Consider the following 18768-nt stretch of genomic DNA (forward strand, 5'->3'; position numbering starts at 1 on the left):
CAAAATGTTGGTAGACTGACGACTGACGACTAATATACTGTATGAGGGCTGGGGGGTTATATTACACACCAACAGGACGGGGCAGTACGGGGCAGTACGGGGCAGTATGGGGATATTTACTATTTCTGCTGCAGGTATCTGACCATTGTCCTCAATCTTGCAAATCAATTGTCTGGATTGCTTTACAGTAATACTGCATTTACAGCAGGGGTGTCAAACATGCGGCCCGTGGGCCAGAAGTGGCCCGCCGAGGGGTGCAATCCGGCCCACTTTCCTTTCTGTGTTCTTTTCCTTCCTTCATTTCTTCCTTCTGCCCTTCCTTCCTCCATACTTTCCTTTTTTCCTTTTATTCATTCCTTCCATCTGTCCTTCCTACCTTTCTTTTTTCCTTCCTTCCTTCCTACGTTTCTTCCATCTGTCCTTCCTTCCTTCCTTCCTTTCTTCCTCCATTTCTTCCATCTGTCCTTCCTTTCTTTCTTCCTCCATTTCTTCCATCTGTCCTTCCTTCCTTCCTTCCTTCCTTCCCCCATTTCTTCAACCTGTCCTTCCTTCCTTCTGTCTGTCCTCTCTACCTTTCTTCCCTCTTTCCTTTTGTCTGTCTTTCCTTCCTTCCCTTCTTATTCCCTTCCTTCCTTCCTTCCTTCCTTCCCTCCATCTTTTTAATGATCCGGACCCACATGAGATCAAATCGGTCTGTATGTGGCCCTTGAATGAAAATGACTTTGACACCCCTGATTTACAGGATTTGTGTATCAATGTGATGATGTACTGTGTCTAAAAGTCTTCAGATTAACCAAACACAGACTTTCACACACAAAAAGTTAATTTCCTTGAGCAGACATGATGACATCTTAAGATTTCTTAATTTATCCAAAACCAAAAGATGTTAAATTAGTAATATAAAAAAAGGAAAAAAGCTAAATCATTGTGTTTGAGAAGCTGGAATCATTTACTTTTTTTGCTTGACAAATAGAAAAGATAATTAATTGATTACCAAAATTGTTATGGATACATTTTCTGTTAATTAGCTAATGGACTGACTGCTTATTCCTCCCTCTACTCTCTAATAGGGAACAGATATATGACAATAGATATATATGACATGGAAAATGTTGATGCTTTTAATCCAACGACATCTGCTGATTCATAGATTAAACACGTGTTTACAGTAAAAAATCATGTTGTCATATCTAAGCTTTGTGTCATCAATGGTCTGATCCTTGATTCTGATGTGAACATGCAAATAACAATAATAATCACAGCAGCCATCAGACAATGACAGCAGTCAAACTTTCCTTGTTAATCTGTGCCAGAAGGTGGATTTATGCCGCAGCACTGAGGCATTAAGGCCCATTATTGGTGTCTGGATGCGGCTGAATCAGTGGCTCTGGATTTGCTGTGTTATCAGCCGGTGACAGACGGCCACGGTGACCCTGCAGCCTGACCGCGGCGAGCAGAGGGCCGAGCCGCCGCAGAGCTCTTTATCTGTCTGACCCCGTCCCAGCCAGTAATGGAGTTGGAGAGGGGAGGGGGGGGTAGTGGTGGTGGTGGTGCTGGTGCTGCTGGGCTGGATTCAATGAGCACATGGAAAGCTGTGCAGGGGTGGAGGAGGAGGCAAGGTGGGGGGTGGACGTTTGGGCAGGGCTGATAAGGGGGGCCCCAGCAGGCCGAAACTGACCCATCATTCACCCTCTCAATGCGTCGCCGCCTCACCATTAGTTCAGCGGACACTAACTGCCTCATTAGTCAACTCATTAGTGACAGCAAACACAGATCGCTGCAGCAGATCCCTGACAGGGGGAAACAGTAGAGTGGCTAATTAAAGGGGGCCAGCGCTGGCCCTGCTGAATGCCAGGCGTCAGACAGCTGCGTGTGCCCGCCCCGCCACTGCCGCCGTGCCAGCCTTCGCCAGAGCTGTGAGCTTTCATTTCGCAACAAAACACCCGACCCCGGTTGCCTGGCAGCTATCACCTGGTTCTGAATCGGCAGTCCCCCCCCCAGCTCTTCTTATTATTTGCCGGAGCAGTTAATCTCACAAAGCGAGAACGAAGGCAAACATGTAAAACGTCCGACCTGGAGTCAAGTGACATTTCCAGAGATTGGATTCCAGGAATAAAAGGCGATAAAGAAATGAAAGAGAAGCTTCAGTGTGCGGCTGCTCGACTTCGGTTCAGGGTTTCTGTGGAGATTCAGGGTATTTATATTCAGACACGTCGGTGATAAACATGTGAATACTTTTCATTATAACAACGACTCAGCTCTCAGTTGCACCTCCGTCATTGTCCCTGTGCACTTTAAGGGAAGAGTGATTTGTGCTTTAACCACATGAAGTGTGAAACTAGTCTTGAGATGAAAGTGATTATCCTTTTATATCAGACGTGCAGAGAGTGATGGACAGTTTTAAACAGCGTCTCTTCTGCCTGTACAAGTTTTAGTTGGGTGTTATGTTTGATTTTGGTTTGGTGTCTGGACCTGTTTTGGTTTAACCCTTCGTGTCGTCCTCCCGGGTCAAATTGACCCCGTCTGTTTTAACTGTTCCTTCCTGCCTTCCTTCTTCCCTCCTTCTTCCTTCCTTCCTTCCTTCCTTTTTCTGTTCTTCCTCCCTCCTTCTCTCTTTCTTTCATTCCTCTCTTTCCTCCTGTCCTTCCTCCCTTCCGTCCTTCTTTCCTTCCTTCCTCCCTCCTACTTTCCTTCCTTTCTCTCCTTTCCTCCCTCCCACCTACCTTCCTTCCTTATTTCCTCCGTCCTTCCTTCTTTCCATTCCTCCCTTCCTTCCTTCCACCCTCCTTTCCTTCCTTCCTTCCTTCCTTCCTTCCTTCCTTCCTTCCTTCCTTCCTTCCTTCCTCCCTCCCTCCCTCCCTTCCTTCCTCCCTCCTTTCCTTCCTTCTTCCTCATTTCCTTCCTTCTTCCCCCCTTCCTTCCTTGACTTGAGGACAACAGGAGAGTTAACTACAGGACAGAATGATTCCTAATTCTGTTATTTCCTGTGGTCAAAGTACTTCTTTAAATCAATAGGTGCATACTAGTTCTGTATACTTTCTGACTTCCCTTCTGTGTCTGTGTCTCTCAGTCTCCAACCTAATTTTTCCCACTAAAGCCATTAAACTATTCAAGTATATAGTTTCGGCTCTAAAAAAAGAAAATCCTAAAAGAGGAGGAAATAGTGCATTTGGTGGGGACTATCTTCAGTGGCGAATGAATCCCCAATTTGATGCTGTAGTGTGTATTTCTGGCAGCTGGAAGATGCGTGTGGGGGTGAGTCAAAATAAACTACAGTGTGTGTAATCATGGTAATGAAGGCACATGCCACCCACTGCAGCGCCGTGGCTCACTGATGCCTTTTTAATAGTTCTTTTGGACAATAACCGAAGTCTACGGCACCGAGAAATAAGATATGTCAGGTTTTAACACACACACAATACTTCTTAGTGTTAGTCACAATGAAGCCCTTTGAATTTGAATTTGAGACACTGTATATTCATTGTTGGTTGAGTTTATTAAGCATAGATAAATAGAGAATATCACCAGACTTACCTTTTAATCAAATTACTCTCTATTATCTCACTGACAAAGAAAACCTGGACCCAGTGAGTATTATTCTAGCGGAGTACTGATTGTATAATCTGCTGTGTGTGCTGTCCTCGGGAACTTGGAAACAACACAGTACATACACAATGCACAGATGGTGAGAGGTGTGTATGTGTGTGTGTGTGTGTGTGTGTGTGTGTGTGTGTGTGTGTGTGTGTAAGGGGGGGAGGGAGGGTTAATAGTGGGGCCCCCAAAACAAATTTCTTGCCCCAGGGCCCCTTAACGGATTAATCTGCCTGTGGAAAACAATTTTTGGTCGCTGCTGCTTCTGCAACTAGAAAACGTCAATACATACACACACAGTCTACTGCTCATGTGGGGGGAAAAAGGAGGTCACCGTGAGGCGGACTCACCAGAAACAGAGCACCTCAAGGAAAGATAAACCTGTGTCCGACGCCCCCACCACCACAATCCTGGCATTAACGGTGACCTTTGGCTCCATGGTTAACTTTCTGCTGATGAGGCTGAGAGCAAACGGTGCCTTGGAGAGAGAGGGAGGGAGAGAGAGAGAGAGAGAAAGAGAGAGAGAGAGAGAGAGACAGTCTGTCAGATACACTGGTTGGTTTTATGAGGACAAAAACAAACTGAAGGGTATTAGTCAATCCCAAAAATGCTTGGTGCTATTTTGGGAAAATTAAATTATCCATCAAATGCATGTACCCTTAATTATCAAAGCACTAAAAGCATTACATAATGACATGTCCAATTTCCCCTTTTTTAAATTTCACAGGGTGAAGCAGGAACTAGCTTTCATTAAGGCACTTTATCTGCCTGCTGAGAAGAGACAGTCAAAGCTTTCAGCAAAAACAGTCTTTAACAGTTTGTGCCACGTCTAACACTCTCAAAATCTACAGTATAATCAACAGCTGTCCTTTTATAGGTTGCATGCAAATTCCAAAAAACTCCTAAATTGAGAGAATAGATATGACTTTAAGTTGAAGTATTTCCAAACAGATATTTAACTGACTGATAGAGGAGATCTGGTGACATTTACATACCACCAGAGATAGTTTAATACCCTCAAAAATGTTGTTTTCTTCAGTAGAAATGACAGAAGTTGAATTATTATGATATTTATGCTTCTGATTAGCCTTCAAACTTGCCTGGTAAATCACGTGAATATCTGAAATCTTCCCTTTTTGGGGTTTTCTGTATGTTGTTGTTTCAAACCCCTTTTTTAAATCAGAATTGGAGAATTGGCTTCCCTCCTCACTGGCTCATCAGTTTTGGTATTATCTACTTGAATAGCTCCACTGATTGTAATCAATGGTTAAAACCTCCATAATTACTATTTTACTATATTTTTATTTAACTAGAAAACCACACCAGGTCTTATCACAGTGGGGTTGATGAAGGTGATGATAAGTCATTAAATTTGTGGTTCCTCGTAATAATTCAAAAATTACAGTCTAGCATTGGGCCCTTAATGTTGTCCAATGAAAATGACATGGAAGCGGTACATTTTAAGCTGTTATCTGCAGACACATCACACTGTGCTGGTTGTGTTAACTTTTGAAGTCATCCAACAGTTTACTTTTCTTTCTTTCTTTAGATCCCATTCTCACCATCATAAGTCCTGGCTATTCTTCTCAGGGTCCACCACACATCCAGTTATACATACAGACTATAACCACATAAATAAACACATCGGCTAATCTCATAATTAATAGGATTAACAGTTACATAAAGAACAAAAACAAAGCTAAATACTTCTGTTTGTGTCATTTAGTCAAATGTGTGTGAGACGATTGGTCAATTATTAGTTGAAAAAAAAAACTAAGTATGTAAGTAAATGTGATGCCAAGTAATTCATGCTTTAAGTCACCCAATTCTTCTCTGGTTCCAGCATCTCCATTGTTTTATATTTTACAATGAATTAATCCATTAAGCTGAAGGATTTTAATAACAGCTGTTAAAAGGCATCTAGCTCTGGCTTTTTAAATATGAGGATTTGATGCTTTTCTCTGTTTTCTAACTTCATGAACAGGATGACTTTGTGTTTTGGACTGTTGGTCGGACAAAATGAGACATTTCAAGACTTCCCCTTCGATCCTTTTCACTATTTTCTAACTTTAATGGACCGATTCCAGAAACTAATTGTCGGTTTAATTGGCAGTGAAAATGATCATTAGTTGCAGCCCTAGTTAGTTGCTTGTTGTCTATTCATAAATTCACAACTTCACAATGAGGTGGAAACACAGAGGCTGCTGCGGGGATCAAACCTGTGACCCGACAGTTAAGGAACAGTTTTCCACAATAATTACAAAAGAGTCCCAAAGGAATTAAACCGAACGCAGCGCTCTAATTTTCTCAATTCCTCCGCCGCCTACCGTCTCTGGTCCAGTCCCTCAGATCTAAGGCAGCTAATGGCTCCTTCATCATCCATAATTAGGCAGATTTGCCCCACAATGCACCTTGTTGGATGAAAACAGCATCAAGCAAAGAGAGAGGGGAAACCCGAGGGTAGAATTAATTAACCTTTGTGTAATATTCAAATAATTTCCATGAGGATGTGCGTGCCCGACATCTGTCACATACTGAGAGATGCTCTGGCTCAGGGTTTGACAATGGCAGGAAAATAAAAGGAGCCCGTGCTTGTTATATAATGAATGCATGGCTGTGGGCATCAGACACATTAATCATCTTATACTTCTGGTTTTTCGTTCTAGCGATGAAACAAAAAGTCCTCATACACGCATAGTGTCTTTACTAACAACCTCAGTACACATTTGCTAATTAAAAATTTAAATATCCCCCCCAGACATAATATAAGATGCATTTAAAATACTCTACTTTGAATAATGGAAAATGTGTTTGATGGTTTTTCCACAAAAAAGGTTAAATCATCTTATTTTATAATCATGAGCTCTTATAATTACGTCTACTCGTTCTCCAAAAAACATCAAAAATCCCCGCAATGAGAAAGGTTAAAGTTAAAGTCTTCAGTTACATCCACTTAAACACAGACAGTGACAGAAATGACTGAAACATTGTGACTATACTGGTTTGAATCCTGCTAATAAGACAGCGACTACTTTATGTCTATAGATAATTAGACAAAAATGACCTGCGGAGTTCCCCAAGGCTCCATTCTGGGGCTTCTTCTGTTCCACATCTACTCGCTCAAATTATGGAAAAACAACAAAATATCTAACCAAAATTATTAAGACACATAAAATTCACCATAACCATATCACCAGGAGAGCAATACAGGCACTGAGTAAGTAAATTCAACAAAGCAATGATTGGATGAGTCAGAACGTTCTTCAGTCAAACAAAGAAGATAAAACTGATGTAATTGTTTTTGGAGCCAAGGAAGAATAATTAAAAGTCAGAACTTCATCATTTATATTAAAAATCTGAATTTCATCAGCCACATTAAGACAATTACAGTCAGTCTACTATCACCTAAGGAATATATCAAGAATTAAAGGATTTGTGTCTCAGCAGGATTTGGATAAACTTGCTCATGTGTTTATCTTCATCAGGCTTGACTACTGATCAGACGGCTGCAGATGAGTCAGAACCATAGACTGTACAAAAGAAATGGACGTAACATCCGTGACGTCACCCATTGGTTTGTGGACTGCTGCTCGGAAGCCAATAGTTTCGAATCTAGGCAGCGCCATCTTGAAAATTTCAGGTGCATGCTGGGAAAAATAAAAACACGGATTCTACTTATATGGGCATGAGGCGGGGCCATGGGCAGAGCGGGGAGGTTGCTATGGTTGCGAGGGCTGGATCTGGAGGACATTGGGCAATCAACATGTCAATCAGGACGTAGCCACACCCTAATGCATACCCTGCTTTATCGTCAAATATAAAATCAGGGAGGCCAAAATGTCCCAAATGAACATCATACTGCATTGAAGAAGGCTTTAAACTAGCGATTGAGACCATAAACACATTTTGAAAATGTTTACTGAGGTTAGAAATCAAGTGAGAAGTTGGTGAATTCTCCATTGACTTGTATAGAGACGGTCGCCCCCTGGTGGCCTTTTGATAGAATGCAGCTCTAAGTTACTTCCGCGTTGGCCGGAACTCCCCGCCTGGTTTTTCTGAGTAAGTTTTTCGAGTCAAGTTTTCAAGTTATTTCTGTTTTTCAGGGTAATTTTTTTTCTGTTTTTTGTGGTAATTTTTTTTCTCTGAATTATCGAAATACTTCGAAATCTTGCGAGAACAAAGTCTTCAGGACAACCTCCCAGTGTCTTAAACCCAGATCAAAGTAAAACTTGATTAAACTAAACAAGCAGTTTGTCATGTTTGCTTCCATTACATCGAGCTCTCAATAAAGAGTGAATGTGTCCAATGTTTTGAATGCCCTCTAAACTCAGAAAAAAAATAAAAATTAGCCCGAAAAATAGAAAAGAAAAAAATTACTCAGGAAAATCAGAAAAAAATTACCCCGAAAAAGCAAGCATAAAAATAAATTACTCCGGAAAACAGAAAAAAAAAAATACTCAGAAAAACAGAAATAATTACCTCGAAAAACAGACCAAAAAATTAATGCAATACGCTTCGGTAATTTATTAAAATTGTGCCTTACTCTAGTTTATTTGTAAAAACACCTGTATGCTTTATTGCATGTGGGCCAGTTAAATGCCTGCATGCATCCCTCTGAATACTACAGGAATTAACCAGATGAGGTAATGAGATGGACAAAGCTGCTGTCTCATCTGCATGTGCAGCGGAGCAGGTGCAGCGGCTCTTATCACGCTGGAGATGCCTCACCTTTCCTGAACACAATGGCCGCCGCTCTGTGTAATATGATCCTGTATTGACAGAGGAGGGAGGGGGGGTTGTGGGGGGGGGGGGCAGGGGACAGGTGCTTTAAATTTGATTCATCATCCGGAAGGCCGACATTGGGAGGCGAGGAGACAAAGCTCAGAGGCGAAAGCTCTTATCTGCACCGTAGCCTGGAAATCATGACTGTTGTGTAGCTGTGGCGAGGAGAGAGAGGGGTGGAGGTGGTAGAGGTGGGGGTGGGGGGGGGGTGTAGGGGTTTAGACTGGGTTTGATGGAGTGAAATGAACATGTGAGTTTACACGGTGACGCCTCGGGTCTAAAGAGCCGCTGTTGGACGTGCAGCAAATATTTGAAGAGCATGACATTAGAATAAATCATGGCCTCATTAAGATCAACCAGGCCGGGGTTTAAGTCCAGAGACCAACACACGACACATGACTCATGACTCATGGTAAAACAATAGAAGCAGAAACAGTCCAGAGCATTATCGTCGTTAATACACACTACTTGTAACCAAAAGGAAAAGTCTTGGAATAAGGGAGGAATAAGTTCAGAGCAGTGGGATTTATATGGTCTCTTTTTCTTTCACTCTTTTACCAGCTTCTTAAGTTTTCATTATTTTTTTAATGTCTCAAACAGAAGCTCTCTGCTACTTTTACTTTTTATAGTTTTATTTAATGTTATATTTTTTTGTTTCTGACACACGTTGGATTGAATAAGTGTCTTTTGTTGCTGGTGTTTTATGAATATTTGGATTTGTAGGTTGTTTATGACGTATAAGTATAATGTTAAGTTTTAGAAAAGCTTCTCAGAGGACTCAAAAAATAAATACATTTGGAAATGCTTGTTTGTATGTTTATGTTTAAGTAGTGCAGCTTTCTGTCACTATGCTCCAAAATCGTGGAATACTCTACTTAAAGCTATACGAGATGTGGGCCGGACTTATTTATTCAATCTGGCTTTGAATTAATATTGTTTTAACTTATTGTCATGAAATATTTGCTGTTGTTTTATTAGATTGTATTTTTATTTTTTTCTGTAAAGTTGTTGGAGCTACTGTACATCCCTTGTATGAAAGGTGCTCTATAAATAAAGTTTATTATTATTATTATTGTTGTTATTATGACAAAATGTGCGTAGTAAAATCTCAACATGTCCATTCCATCATACTGTTTGTGCTGGAGTTTGCTCTCCATACCTTTGAGTGTCACACTAGAAGCTTTTCCCTTTTGAAACAGCACCGTCTAGTGGTGAAACTAACACACTGCTTCTCTCTCTCTTTCTCCCTCTTTCTCTCTCTGTCTCTCTTTCTCTCTCTGTCTCTCTTTCTCTCTCTCTCTCTCTCTCTCTCTCTCTCTCTCTCTCTCTCTCTCTCTCTCTCTCTCTCTCTCTCTCTCTCTCTCTCTCTCTCTCTCTCTCAGCAGCTCATCTACATTCCCTGGCAGGCTGCTCCCTGTCAACCAGCTGCTGCTCTGCCCACCTGGTCCTCGGTGATCCGCCTGGAAGGGGCGCTGTTGCCAAGCTCCTCCAGCGGGAAGATGATCTGGCGTCGCGGGCGGACAGGGACCGCGCAGTTGAGGACAAGATCCAGATGATGAATGCAGGAATTCTGAGTGCAGAAGAAGAGGCCACAGTGTCAGCGAGCTCAGAGAGAGAGAGAAAATCCCATCGGAGGTTAAACATTTTCAGTTTGAGGGGGCTCAGGAGGCAACTGGAAGACTAAGAAGTGATAATAAACTCATGTGAAGAAGTTAGATGATGCAAGGTTAACACTACCGACACGAGCTGATTATGAATGGAAAACATCAGCCAGTGCTTCAGAGTTAATTCTTTGGCTATCTTCTGCCATTATTCTATTTGCACATCATCATCATCTCCCAATCTGGCGCTTGTTTGTGGTAGATAATTAGCAGAGGAAGTGGAGGCCTCTACACGTTGAGGAAATGTCTTATTATGGTGTGGAGAGGTGGAGCTGGCAGCACTGTCAGCACCTGCTGCCCCCGACCGCAGGGACCGCAGTCAGTCTGCTCAGGGCACAAATCTGCAAAAAATGCTCATCACCTTAACTACATAAGTGATGATCCAATGTTAATGAAAGAGGATTTGTCAGGTAAAGTAAAATAAAACTTGACTAATCTGAAGTATTAATTGTGTGCAGTATTTTGAAGAATTACATGACGGACAAACTATTTATTCAATGGATTAAAATGTGTTATATATGAGGGTAGGTATCTTCCTGGTATATATAAAGACATGAGATTTTGGTCATATCACCCAGCCCTTCATTTATAAGTAGACGTCAGCTTTAAAAGTGAAAACATCTCGTCTTGAATGATTTCTTATGCAGTGTCTAATCTTGAGGCTCATTACACTAATGACAATGTGAATCTGAGCAGACATGCACTCAGGCTGGAAGCGGCCCGATGATGAGGAGGCCAACGAGGGCCCCGAAGGTCCCTGTGCACCCACCCACCTCCTGGCTCTGGTCCGGGGGGTAGATTCTGTGGTACAGGCAGGATTTGTGAGCCAGCCGGAGGACCTCCTTAAACAAGTGTTTGGTGAAGTGCTGGAAGGAGGGTTTGAGGACGAAGTGGCGTATCTGAGCGTGCTCCTCGTAGCGATGGTGGCTGAAATAGATGAAGTTCTCGATGTTGTAGTGGGCACGGATGTACTCGATGTCCTGAGGAGGAAAAAGATTCAGGAGATGCTGTCACTTCTCTGCCGATAAACTCTGTGTCAGAACATTTCAAGGACAAATATTTGGGTTTTATACTTTCTAATTGTAAACTTATTTTGTTAAATACAGTTCTCTCCTGTCAGTGTTTCATTTAAATAAGTAATAAATGAAAGCTGCTGATAATGACTGAAGGATGAAAATGATTCAAATAAGAAATTTTTTCAGAATTCTTTCTTGAATGAAATGACAATGTAATCTATTAATAGAGCCAATATTGAAACTCATGTTGAGCTGTAATATTAAATTTATCAGACTGAATAAAACAATATATGACATGAAGATTTTTGGATTAGATTAAGTTCCACAGTCATAAAAAAAAGTCCTTTGCTTAGTTTAATTGTGATATAACCTCACTTAAAGTACTGGATTAAGTAGATTAGTAGACTGTAAACTGTAAATTATCAACACCACATCATTTCTTTTTTCAATTTTCATTTTTAGTTAATCTGTCAATTTTAAATGAGCTGATAAATGTATAATATCTCAGAGCCTAAGGGTGAAATCTTCAAATGATCTGTATGGTCTGAGCAAATTAATATTAGTATCATTATTCATATCATTATAAATAATTATTATTATTATAAGTAGTAGTAGTAGTAGTAGTAGTAGTGTTCTGTATGAATATAAATTATGAAAGTGAATATAATATAAATGTGACTGTTGAACAATGAGAGAAAAGTGTAGATTTGAACTTTGAAGCTCCCAAAGAAGAAATGTTGGAAGAATTTTGAGTATAAAGACTTAAAACTGAACATCTGCCTGATAAATATATTTCATTATAATCTCTTTATTTCCTGCAGTGATGAAGTGTTGTTGTCTTTTAATGGAGGTCAGCGGCACTTCAGACCACCAACCCAACACCTGCAGACGTCTAATACTGCACCTACCTGCTCGTCTCTGATGATCAGTATGCCCCCAACCTGACCGTCCACCTGGGCCACAAAGGCCTGCAGCGGTACCCCATCCTGAAGAAAACCAGACAAACAAGGAACAACATGGACATTTAGCACCTGTGTACTGATTTGAATGTCTTATACGAGCCGAGTCCAGTGCCATGAACACACACATGAAGTGGCTGCAGTCTCATTTGAGAAGTAATTATCAGTTTGGGAGCTGCGGCGGTGACAGCTGGGGTGTCAGTCAGAGAGGAAAATCCGTTCAACTGAATTGTCACCAATCTGTTCCCTGGCGTACGTGCGATATTCCTCGTTATTCCAAGACAATCATCGTACCAGCTTGAGTCACACTTGATGGTCCAAAACGATCATCATGTCATTTTAAAAAAATTAAAGGAGGCCAAGTTCAAATTTCAGCCATCATATTTTCTCTATTTACTGTTTATGCTAATTAAAAACTGACCATATTACAGGCCAGTGTCGGTCAAGTAGGAGAACTCTGGTTAATTGGTTAATTGGATGCACCTTTTGTAGTTTTACATATGCTAGCAGTGATAATGATGAAACAGAAGAAAATCTCATTTATCACCATTAACACAATAACCCTATTTAAAATCACAAGTAGTACATTAATAGACACCATATACTCATAGATATACATAATACTGTACTTGCATATTTATTTAAAAGAGCTCTGTCTTTGAATGTCTATCTTTTGTACCAAAAAAGCTGCAGAGGAGTCTTTTTTTTTTTTTTTTTAGCCCTGAGTAGTGTCAGTATTCCTCTCAGGCTGCAGGAGGTGGGGAAACAACCTGAGCCTTTTAGTGGACTTTTAGTAGACATACATTGACAGGGTGCAATCCTCAGAGGATTACATTGCAGCCAGTTGAACAGCTGCTGCCTGAAGTGTTTACGTTCAATAACCGTTGTTCCCGTTAAGTCAATTAGACACAAAATGATGTGAAAATAGGGTTCAGATGGAAAAATCACTAAGTTTCCCTTTAAGAATCAGCACAGGGCAGCCTGTTGCCTCAGAGACAATCACAGCTATAATCAGAAGTGACTCAGATGTATCAACGTTTTAAACTCAGAGCTTCACTCATCTGGACAGGAAACAGGGATTTTGAATGACGTCATTGATCAGGAATAACGTCATAAAGACAGAGAGAGTGTTTCATTATTTATAACACATGTTTACATTATTAAGGGACCTAATGTTTTTGCTTGAGTGTGTGTACAGTCTGAAGAAAACAGTGCTTAGAGTGGCTGATGTGTGTTGACTGACCAGGTCTCTGCGGGTCTCATAGAAGAGGTCCAGGTCCTGCAGCAGGGACTTGTTCAATCTCAGACTCTTCACCAGGTCACAGACAGCAGGCAGGTCTGATTCCACAGCCGGCCTCACCTTCACACTCCTGCAAAAACCACAATATGTATCACAAACGGAGAGGAACACCGGTATGTGAAAAATCAATCACAATACACTGAGCAGACTTTTATTTTACCCCCCACAGTGATATATAGGGTCAGATTTGAAAGAGTTGCTTCTCAGGGTTTCTCAGCTGGGGTCTGTGCACCCCTAGTGGTCTGTGCTAGTACTGCAAAATATCTGTGATCATACTGTACTTGAACTAATAGTGTGTAAATGTAGATTTGTTGTTAATTTATCCCTCATTATTAGATTTGAAATGAGAATCCAATGTATTTAGCATTTATTTCTCAAGAATAAGTAATGTATCTTTACTTGCTTCTCCTAAAAATAGAGTATAAATGAAGAAGCTTTCCAGAGAGTGCTTCCATAATCAAAGCAAACATGAAGAACAACACCTGACTGAGCTGCTGAGTTTATATTTAAAGACCTATCCAACAGACTGAAGAACTTTTTTCATGTCCAGGTGGAGGCTTAAACGTGCACTAACAATATCCAAGTTGTGAATGTGCTATCATGGGAAGCAACACTGATCAGAGACTAACAACCTGATACTGCCTTTAAGAAGCAGGTGAGGTTAACCTGGTTTCTTAAGAGAGGTGACCCACCTGAGCCCGGTCCGGTGGAAGACGTAGAGCTCACGGGTCAGGGAGCTGCCGGGACGCTGCGGCACCCTGAGGAAGTTCTGCAGCAACGGGAACTCGGGGGACAATGTGGGAACTGTGATGACGCAGAAGTCCCGGTCCTGAGAGACACGAGGAGGACACATAAACAACACTGAGCTGATCTGATATACGTTCAATATATCAGAAGAAAGGTTTATTTACTGAAGGGATCTTAAACACTTTTCTTCAATTCTTCAAGTATTCCAACACTATGATATCGACACCTAATATCATTGTAAAGGAATCCAGCTTTTATAGTTACATACTGACACACATCATCAGTATTTATTGTATCTCTTGCCTATAGATACACAAACTCGTTTTAGCTCAAGGGCCACATAAAGCCCACTTTGATCTCAAGTTGGCCAAATAATTAAAAAAAATATATATTAACTTTACTATAATAAACCATCTATTTACAAAACGGATGAACAGCCTGAATGCAGTTTCAACACCATGTCTCAGTCTTTTTCACATTATTTTGCACAGAAGCTGAGTGACAACATTTTATACAATGTTCAATATCTGAATGGCTTAAATATTAGAGCCTGACCAATATATACATATATATACTATATATATATCAGCCGACCGTTAATATTGGCTGATATTAGCCTATCACAGATATATCAGCTTTGGTGTTTATGCTGTCTGATATGTGCCAATTTAAAAAAAAGATATAGTATATAGGCAGCATTTTATATATATTTGATCCTTTTTCTTAATTCAAGTTAAATATACATATTAAATTCCTTATGAAGTTACTGTTTCAGTGCAATGATTCTCAAATGGTGCAATATCACAGCCTCCATTACATAATATAAGGAGCCATGGCAAAAAATGTGTGTGTTTATATTCTGTCTATATAAGATTATCAGCCATATATCAATATTGTAATTTTTTTACTCCCTATTTTCTGTATCGGCAGACCCAAAAATCCAGTATCGGCCAGGCCCTATTAAATATGACCACTTTATGTATTCAGTGTTTTTTTGTATTCTGGTCAGGGTGGAAAAATCTCTGAAGCAGCAGAAAAATTGGAATTACTTTTCTGCAATTTTCATATTTTGCAAAGTTATCCAGTGGGACCTGGATCGGACACTTGGATTGGACCAGTTCTGGCTCATGTTTCTACAACTTATAAACAAAACCATATTTTCTGACAGAGAATCAGTCAAAAATGTGAACATGCACAGATGATACTCACTGGGAAAAGTTCGAATACATATGGAAGAAAGTCCAGTGATCTGGAAGAGAAACAGAAAAAAGAAATAAAGTGAAAATATGTGTATGTGCCAACGTCAGAATGGGAGCCAAGCCGGTGATCACTGTGGCGGAACAACTGGCCCACCAATCTGCCCGCTGTTTCCAGCTCAACTTCTCGCCCTCGACTTGCTGTCACTTTAAGCGCGGCTCTCATTAATAACATGCTCACTCTCTGCAGGAAGCAACTCCGCTCCATATTCAGTGACGGCTGGGAGGTAAGGCGGTGGTGAGAGGAGCTCAGCGGGAGCCAACTAACAGTCACTCTCCCTGCTTTAACACAGCATATGACTGATGTGAGTCTGGACGGCTGCCACTGCTGCTTCTGCTGCTTCTGCTGCTCTGGTTAGAGCAATTTAAGGTAAAAAATACGTTTAAAAACAGAGTCAATTAAAAGAAAAACTGACTTCTGGTGTCTGACTTTATAACTCTGTGAAAGTGTTTTTTGGATGAAGCTGCAGCTACACTTTAGTAAGAAAAATGTGGCCTTTTTTATTCACTTTTATGTCTTATATTTCAACTTTTAAAATACTACAAACAAGCTACTTTGTCCATTATACTGCAGTATTTTTTACTGTATATTTATATCAAAATACTGTAAATCTTACTAAGAGGTTTTGTTTAAGTTGAAAGATTTAATTTCCCAAATATCCTTTGATTAAGAAATATAAATACTGAACATTGTTGAAGTTTATCACAGCATAAAAACATCCAACCTAATGAAAATGTTTCACTGGCGGATGAGCAATTATGTATTTAAGGGATAAGGTTAAATTCTACACTTTTATTATTGTTAACAAATTTCCGGAAAACATCAAAACTAACACTGTGTTAATCTATCCAGCATTTTCCCATTAATTATATAGACTGTAGTGGTCCACCATAGTCTAATTTGTGCCACCACAGTCTCATAATGAGTTGTCTGTCCACTCTTGAAAATGTTTTTTGGGCTGGGTGGTATATTGAGTTTTTAATACATCGATATATTTTCAAATGAGATCGAGGACTGACGTTACCTTCTTTAGTTTTTGATAGATACAACCTCTAAATTTTTAACCAGAATGATGCATTTGAGTTCGAAATGTATTAAATGTTCCTCCAGGGTAAACATAGTCTGTCTAAATTCTGTGGGAAACTCTGCTATGAATACTTTTTAACTTCCCTACTCTGTCTGTGGCTCTCAGCTTAAAGTCCCATTCAGTTACTATTGTAGAAATAAACCTTTTAAAAACAGCTCATAGATACGTAGTCTCATTTTTGTAAGGTTTACTGTCAGGGACTATTTCCAGCAGCGGATAAATACACATTTGATGCTCTGGTGAGTATTGCTGGCAGCAGGACGGTGTATGGCAGAGTTTCATCGCTTTTGGAAAACAATCCTGTCACTTTAGCGCAAAAAATCAAACACGCTAAAAACTTGTTCGCTAACACTCTCACCCTGATCTTACCTCATTTCATAATTCTTGTCAATAACGAAGAACTGGATGCAGAAAGCGTTGAGTTTCCTCACAAAGCTTCCTGCTGTGGTCGAGCGTGTCTCCTCCTGCTGAGATGACAGTGACAGTAACTACAAACAGACCACGGAGGAGGAGACGATGAATACTGAAGATTAATGGTTTCTATCTGCTGAAGTATTGTAGCAGCATCAACACTCTGCACCTCGTAAACGTCATTTTCAATTACAGCCTGTCATTAAATCGTCAAATTACATTTCTGGAGTAAGTAGTAGGGCCAAGTGCAACAGTGAGTCCAAATACTTCCTGCAATGAGGTTTTTCAGTCTATTCTCATTTTCTTCTAAAATGTGAAGCAACAATTTAAAAACACTTTCTCGGCAAGGACAAAATTCTCTCTTCTTATAATTTTAAAAAATGCCATCAAATACTTTACATATGCAGCTTCCTTTTTTGTATTTATTAAGAAATGTTAGCACTGACATTCCTCCCCATTGTGACTGTAAATGTCATCATTATCTTCTTCTATCTGACTAAAGTACAGTATCAGGTTGGTGTGAGCTACCTGCTGTGTATCTGGAGTTTGGGTTTGTTTCAGTGCTTCTTCATCTTCATCTTCCTCCTTTGTGTCAGAACCAGCAGCGGGTTTATCGCGTCTCGTTTCCTGACGTTTATACAAACCGTCAAACGGACCCAGCTCGAAGTTTTCACGCAGCCGTTTCACATCAACACGAGTGGTGACGTTGACGAAGCCGACAGCGACTCCGTCACTCTATAAAGATAATACACAACTGTCAATGCTACAGTCATAGCTGGATCTACCATATGGGCAACATAAGAGGCCCTCAATGTTGGTGGGGCTCCACAGAAATGTGACACAGGACTTGACCCTGTTCTCTTGACGCTGATAATTACTGTCACCGTTGGAAACCGAGTATGTCCAAATGTCCAAAACAACATATGAAGTTAAGAAGTTTCCACCCAACAGCATCGTTATCCAATTTCAATAAAATAAAAGTTGTTTCCAAGAAAATTAAGTCTCATGAGTGACTGTTTTATTTGTCAATTTGGCGGCTGAGCAAGTAATGATTGGTTAGCGGGCAACGATATCAATGAGTGTGGAGGAAAATATGATCAACTAGCGGGAAATGGACAACGCCGGCGCCAACCAAGAGTCATGCAGGAGTGCCAAAAGAAAGAAAAAAACATAAAGAAAGAGAAAGAAGTGGCCACAATAATAAGTCACTTAAAGATTAAGAAGGAAGGAGATTGGAACATAAATTAATTATGGAGAGGAGGGGGATTAGCTTCAGTGCCCAGGGGCCCCTGGGGGTACTAATCCAGCCTTCATACTCGTATTTCCCCAATGATACGTGTCTATCTATGTCTAATTTGTTCCATTTTCAGTATTAAACACTAGCTGGTTGCTGTTTCTTCCTGCACAGAAAGTAAAGAGCATTGAGCTGAGAGTCATTTGTCATCTATAAATGCTGTTTGAAAAAGTGCTAATTAATTATTCTTTATTAATCTTAAAAAAACAAACAACAACTACTAATTCTCCTGCTGGTTTGCGTTTGGCCTTGAATCACCTTTAAGAAAATAAACCAGTTAAATCAAAGAGCTTCATAAATAGTTGAGCGGACCGAGCAGCACAACCCTCTGGGGCAATGTTGGATTGTTTGTTCTCCAAGTACTGAACATATTCAGACAAAAAGCCCAAAATGCTTCAGATGTCTGGACACAATATGTTCAGTGAGAGCATGTCTTGGCCAAGTATCAGCTTGTATCTGCCATATGCTGCCTCAAACACATGTCAGCCCGACTGGCGGGGAGGGGAGAGGGGATCTGTCGTCTCCCACGTCCTGGGGGAATTAACCCCAGCAGGGTTTCTGACAATCAGTCAAAGCATCATCGACGAGCTGCTATTACATTTTTAAAGTGCCTAACAGTGGCTGGGGACAAATTATTTAATCCACATACGCCCCAAAAAAATG

At 40.5% G+C, this 18768-nt stretch overlaps 1 protein-coding gene across 1 annotated transcript in view; it reads right to left on the reverse strand.

Moving 5' to 3' along the window:
* Positions 1-18768, reverse strand: part of cfap61 (cilia and flagella associated protein 61) — a 42478-nt gene that overhangs the window by 21009 nt on the left and 2701 nt on the right. The window contains exons 7-15 of the mRNA XM_053337462.1: positions 17340-17546; positions 16770-16867; positions 15266-15305; positions 14002-14138; positions 13253-13379; positions 11959-12036; positions 10808-11014; positions 9815-9943; positions 3942-4069 (exon numbers count right to left, since the gene is read on the reverse strand). Coding sequence (XP_053193437.1) covers positions 3942-4069; positions 9815-9943; positions 10808-11014; positions 11959-12036; positions 13253-13379; positions 14002-14138; positions 15266-15305; positions 16770-16867; positions 17340-17546 — 1151 coding nt within the window. The remainder of the gene's footprint in view (positions 1-3941; positions 4070-9814; positions 9944-10807; positions 11015-11958; positions 12037-13252; positions 13380-14001; positions 14139-15265; positions 15306-16769; positions 16868-17339; positions 17547-18768) is intronic.

The sequence above is a fragment of the Scomber japonicus genome, chromosome 17 (genome assembly GCF_027409825.1).
Source record: "Scomber japonicus isolate fScoJap1 chromosome 17, fScoJap1.pri, whole genome shotgun sequence".
Classification (NCBI taxonomy): Eukaryota; Metazoa; Chordata; class Actinopteri; order Scombriformes; family Scombridae; genus Scomber; species Scomber japonicus.